The sequence below is a fragment of the Penaeus monodon genome, chromosome 6, assembly GCF_015228065.2.
Source record: "Penaeus monodon isolate SGIC_2016 chromosome 6, NSTDA_Pmon_1, whole genome shotgun sequence".
Classification (NCBI taxonomy): Eukaryota; Metazoa; Arthropoda; class Malacostraca; order Decapoda; family Penaeidae; genus Penaeus; species Penaeus monodon.
The window spans coordinates 31,188,132-31,194,325 of NC_051391.1; the positions used below are offsets into that span (position 1 = coordinate 31,188,132).

The following is a 6,194-nucleotide window of genomic DNA, read 5'->3' on the forward strand; positions in this document are numbered from 1 at the left end:
GATGTGCAGGAACACTTTTGTACTACCTTATATTCAGCTCAACTTTACATTTTGCAACAGCGTTTTTGTCAACGTAAACGATTAGTTGTAGTTACTAATATCGTTGGCACTGGAATGATGGAAGCTTTTCGTTCAGCATGAAAAATAATTCACTTTTTCAATATAAAGTCACTAGATAACCATACTTTTCTAGCCACCACATTATTTTACTTCAGAAAATCATCATCTATAATCTTATCCTCTTGAACACAATTAATTTTTAAAAAAGAAATTAAACACCTACAGTTGTGATATTTTTTATTATTATTTAAAGCACTGGGGATGAGATAAGCATTAGAATACAATCCCAAATAAAAAGATACAAATGGCATACTGTGTGTCTTCTGGGAGAACAGTACCACATTAGGAGTAAGAGTGCAAAGACATAATAGAATTAGTAACAGGAGACTGAAGGCCATTTGATGTTAGATTTTCTGGGAGATCTTAATGCATTTCTCCTGGTGTGCGAATATCGTCAATTTTCAGGATCATCTTCACGAGCTGGGTAGCAAGGAGGATCTGTTGCTTCTTGCTGTGCAGGGTCTCAATCACATGCTGTTCCTTCATATCTGTGTAACAATATAAAAAAGTTTACATTGAGCAATCAGACAAGATCAGTACTGCAAATACAAATGCATGTATGACTTTAGCATAATTAATTATAAAGTAAAGTATTCTTCTAAACATGAGCTTTTCAACTATGACAACACTAGAAATATTAACAATTATTAAATCATAAATTGCTAGTCTACTCTGGTGGATACTGACCACATGTGCCCTTGCTGTTACAGTCAATTCCCAGTGCAGGATTCTTCTCTGTAACTTGTCGTGCCTTGCACTCGGTCAATGTGTGAATGGGGGACAATCCTGAGTTCTCTGCCAAGGCAAGCGGAATGCTTTCCAGAGCATCAGCGAAGGCACGGAAAGCATATTGTTCAAGTGTTGAGATCTGATAGAGAAATAAAAAAATAAGTTAATATTAAACCAAATTATACAAAAGTTCACTTATGAACCTATATCAAATTCTGATTTTTAAACTCTTTGCAATTAATCTCAGCCTGAAACCACCTATGAATATGAAAATTATACAGATCTGACTTAAATTTAGACTATTAGAACAGATCTTTTACCTTGTCTGCTTCCTCAGAAACTGCCAGAGCGCATGAAACCTCAGCAGCACCCCCTCCATACACAATCTTGTTGTTCCTGACGAGATTTCTGACCACACACAGAGCATCATGGATACTGCGCTTAGCTTCTTCAATAATCATTTTGTTTCCTCCCCTGATGAAGATTGTGACAGCTTTGGTATTGGGACACTCCTCAATCACCAACATCTTGTCCTTTGTGGTACCAAAGGACAATTCCTTTACTTTGCCACAAGTTCCAAGCTTCTCTGGTGAAAGTTCCTCAAATCTAGGCACAATTCTTCCATTTGTGGCAATGGCAATAAGCTCAATTTCAGGGCCTCCAACCCATCGTACAGCTGGGAGTTCCTTCTGAAGCAGGAGATGGTTGGCTTCATCATCAAAGCCCCACTGGCAGATGGCAAGAGTAGCACCAGTAGCTTTTACTTTGTCAACCATTGACACAAACTGCTCCTGCTCATAATTGTGAAGAGCCTTGTACTCTTCAACAGTGCTGACCTCCAGCTTGTGCTTGGTCTTGGGCTTGGGGGGCTCAAATGGGCAGGTAAGGATAGCTAGTTTAACATCCTTGAGCTCCTTTGGCATTTGTGGATGGGAGAAGTCCTTATCTACAACTACACCTTTCACCAACATGGTGTCTTCCAGCTTGCCTCCAACTTTGCCTTCAACTTTAATTAATTCAAAGTTGACATCTTTTGCTTCAAGATCTGCCACTGCCATAACAGCATCTACAGCAATCTGAGCCATTTGTCTGTGACAGCGGTTAATAATCTTAGAACCTAAGGTAGTCATTGCTGTTAGGACTAAAGGCTCGGTATTATTTACATCAACTGGAAATTCATCAGCAATTTTTTCAAGATGCTCAATAGCCTTCTTAGCAGCCAGTTCATAGCCATCAGCAACTCGAATGGGGTGAATGCCTTTATCTAACAAGTATTCAGCTTTTTCCAAGAGGGCTCCAGCCAAAACTGAAAAGAAAAGAAAATTTTAAAAACCACTATCTCTTCTTGCACATATACTGGATTAACAAAACAAGTAAATTGAAGATATTCAAAAAAAATTTGTCTCCAAGATGCTGGTACTTTTCCTTAACTCAAGAATAAATCCTTTCAAACTGCAAAGGCTAACTTACCAACAACTCCTGTGGTTCCATCACCAATTTCATCGTCCTGAGATTGCGACAACTGCACCATGAGCTTGGCAACTTGGTGCTCCACATCCATCATCTTCAGGATGGTGGCACCATCATTAGTGACAGTGATATCTCCATCAGGGCTCACCATCAGCTTATCTAGCCCTTTAGGACCCAGTGAGGTGGCCAAGATGGAGGCCACACTGCGGGCTGCCAAAATGTGTGACTGTAAAGGAAAACTTCAGTCAATGGCTGCTTTACCATCAATATCAAATAAATATTTAACAAAGGAGAAAAAAAAGTTTTCCCCTATCTCTTCTTAACTATTTTCTTCTACTTTTCTGTCTACTAAAAAAAAAAACATTTGCCATTTTCAGGTCTCTTGAAAAAATATATATATTTATAATAATAATAATAATAATAAATAAAACAAAATCTGCCATACAATTATTTTTATAAATTTAAGCATTGGATTTATCCTTAAAATTTTGAATGATCACAAATAACTTTGCAATGGCTTACTTCAAATTTCTACAAAAATACTATGATGATTCCAAATTGTATCTTAAAGTAGTTACCAGAGAAAATTGCATCTTAGTAAACTATGCATTTTTTGTTTTATAAAAAGCTTATATAAAAAACAATCCCCACATCAACCTAGCAACAAAAAATGGAAAGGAAAGCCACTTTACATATAAAATTCTTGATTTCTTCAATGATATAAGCAATCCATGCACCAGCTTGTGGGAAATTACGCATTTCAAATGAGTTGTGACACTCCTAGGATTATTAACTCTCCCATAAAATACAGTTGTCAAATTGATAATTAAAGCTAATATGATAAAATATTCTCAATATATCAAGAGCCAATTATCTAAACATGACTAAAGCTACAGATGAAAAACAGGTTTTAACTCAGACTTTGAAAAGAAAGGATATCACCAATGAGTAGAAAAACAACAACAGTAGTTAATGTTACCGGCTAGGGAATGTATTGATTGTATTTTCTAAAACTCATGGTGGTCCAGGGGGCATAGGTCCTTGGACAGGCACATACAGTACCAAGGGGGTCTAGGGGGTGTAGCCCCCTGGATAGGTGTATATATTACCACGGGGGTCCAGGGGGCAGAGCCTCCTGACTAGGGATTGTAGTGTATAAATCCCACAAGGTTAAGGTTTGGTTGGTATATTGGTTAGGATGCATTGTACGACAGGGGATCTGGATTATGTGAAATCCCATAGATTTTTACTAAATGATGGGTTTTATTCCCATGGAGATATTTGAAAATTGAAGCGTCAGTCTGTGGACTTTCAAAGATGGCAGAGACATCCACAGTTTTATTAGCTTTTTTTTTTGTGCTTGTTTACTTTAATTCCTCAGATGAAGTTTGGCTCACGTTTTCAAAACATCGACTTTTTAATGTTTCACACATTACTTTATTTGCTTTCAGCAGGTTCCTATTGACATCTAGTGCCATCCATTATCCCCCCTCCTCCTTCAACCCCCAGTTCCCCACACATCCCCAAGATCATTTTGTACAGGAAATATATAAAAAATCTGATATTGGTTTTGTATGTGACCAATAATTTCAAACTAACTTGAAAAGAGTGATTTCTTGAAAGGATAAGGTATACTGTCTATCTTTGAGTCTTTGAAGCTAAAAAGACTAAAATCAGGGGAGTACTTAAAAAATAATCCAATGTTCGTAACTTGCAATTCAAAGTTTGAAAATTCTTAGTGATGTTAAACAATATATCAGGCTTAATGATCATCAAACAGTTCTAAATAGAAAGTAGACATCTTAGGTGTTCGTTTGTAGCCAGGAAAATGTGTTCACTGTTGTATGGATTTGTGAAATGCCTCTGCACACAGATGGTTCCATAAGTACTTAGCCACAAAGGAGTCAATCAGTATACCTTATGACTTCATATAATTTCACCTTTCCTTGAGTAACCAGGAAAAATTATTTTACTACTGCTATCAATATCAATGTTGCTGTTATTATTTCAGACATTACAACTCTTATAATTTTACTGATATTACTAACAGAAATACAATATCCCAGAAAATATTTCTGAAAATCAAGGAAACAGATAAAAAGCTGAAACAGGAAGTAGTTATAACTGGTTCAATGGCTAATAAGTACTTGGAGATATCTATGTGTAAAGACAATAAATTAAACTCAGTGGGCATGGCATGTATGTACTTCATCCCCAGCGGCATTGGGTTAGTAAGATCAAACGATTTGAAATTAACAAGAAAGCAAAGGTAGAGTCACTATATCTGTGATTAATATACCCTTAAGGATCTTCAATTAAAGCTTTTTGAATTTCTTGTATTTTAGATGTTAGTGGAATAATAGATAAATTTCTGCATCTGTAACAGAGACCTTGAGACCTGGAGACTGAAAATGTTTTACAAGCTAATTATCAGTCCTGATACTACTGGTGAAGTTTTGAAGTTGAATATCAAAAAGAGTGGACCTTTTATAGCATATGGTATATAGTATATAGTATAAAGTATATTTTTTAACAGTAGGTTCATGTTTGAGCCGCTGTGGTCACAGCATGATACTTAATTGTAGTTTTGATGTTGTTCACCGCGATTGCCTGCCTAGCTGCTTGGTGGATAAGCCAGCCCAAGTCAGTGCCGGGTAAATTGAGATGGTGACTCGAAAAAAAAAACACCGGGCGGAAGGCAATGGCAAACCACCGCTCTAAATTGCCAAGAAAATCAAGGAAGCCCATGATCGTCAAGGCCGCGGTGGCCGAATAGTTAGAGAGTCGAACTCAACACTGTCACAACGGCAATCTGAGTTCGAGGGTTCAAGTCACCGGCCGGAGCGTTGTTCCCTTGGGCAAGGAACTTCACCTCGATTGCCTACCTAGCCACTGGGTGGCCAAGCCAGCCCAAGTCAGTGCTGGTCCCAAGCCCGGGTAAAATAGAGAAAATTTTTACCTAAAAAGGTAACACCGGCACTCTCTGTGGAAAGGAACTGGGGACCCTAACACGTACTCACTCCAAGAGCATCACAACATGAAAACTACAATTAACCCAATCGCCACGTTTGGCAAGAATACATGCCATGCCCACTGTAACACAGGTTTATTTATTGTATTCACACATAGATGGCTCTACAAGTGCTTAGTCATCAAGGGGTCACTTATTAGTCCTACCTTTCTCACCTGTTTACCCTCTTCCTTGACTTTTGGTAAGGATCTTTTGCATTATTTCATTGTCTTAAATGTTAACAAGATTTTAATAATACTTTAATAATCATAACATCAATAACAATAATAACAGTATTGATATCAATTGTATTAAAAGGAAAAAAGCATTTTCCCGCCAATTCAAGGAATGGGGAAATCAAGATCAGTCAGTAGGGCCTACTGATAGACTCCTTGGAGGCTGGGCACATGTGGAGCCATCTGTATGTAACAAAATTCACAAAAACCTACAAGGGACAGAACATAAATCCGGGGTGATTGGGTTAAGTATCATGCTGTGACCACAGCATGATAAAAGAAGAGAATACAATATATAGTATACAGTATATAGTATATGGTCACCAACCAGTAAATGAGATCGCTTGTTTTGATAATTTCTAAAACATTCAATAATGACAGCTATCACAAAATGGTAAGATTATAAATAAGAATAACTACTGACATGTTACATTTAATCCAGCCAATCATTTAATCTTCCTTGTTCTATGAGCACCAAAATATTAATGTCAACTAAAATTGAATTATAGAACTACTGCAGACCTCCAAAGACAACTCATCATCAAATAAGGAACAAGTCCAAAATTCACCTTGCAAAAATTTGAATAGCGATTTGCTGGTCTAAGCCTACATGCTGAAGGTATGAAGGC

General features: G+C 37.2%; 1 protein-coding gene across 1 annotated transcript in view; it reads right to left on the reverse strand.

Moving 5' to 3' along the window:
• Window positions 1-284: 284 nt before the first annotated feature.
• LOC119574387 (T-complex protein 1 subunit epsilon-like) overlaps window positions 285-6,194 on the reverse strand; it is a 7,863-nt gene continuing 1,953 nt past the window's right edge. The window contains exons 2-5 of the mRNA XM_037921603.1: window positions 2,320-2,545; window positions 1,170-2,155; window positions 808-988; window positions 285-608 (exon numbers count right to left, since the gene is read on the reverse strand). Coding sequence (XP_037777531.1) covers window positions 484-608; window positions 808-988; window positions 1,170-2,155; window positions 2,320-2,545 — 1,518 coding nt within the window. The 3' untranslated portion in view covers window positions 285-483. The remainder of the gene's footprint in view (window positions 609-807; window positions 989-1,169; window positions 2,156-2,319; window positions 2,546-6,194) is intronic.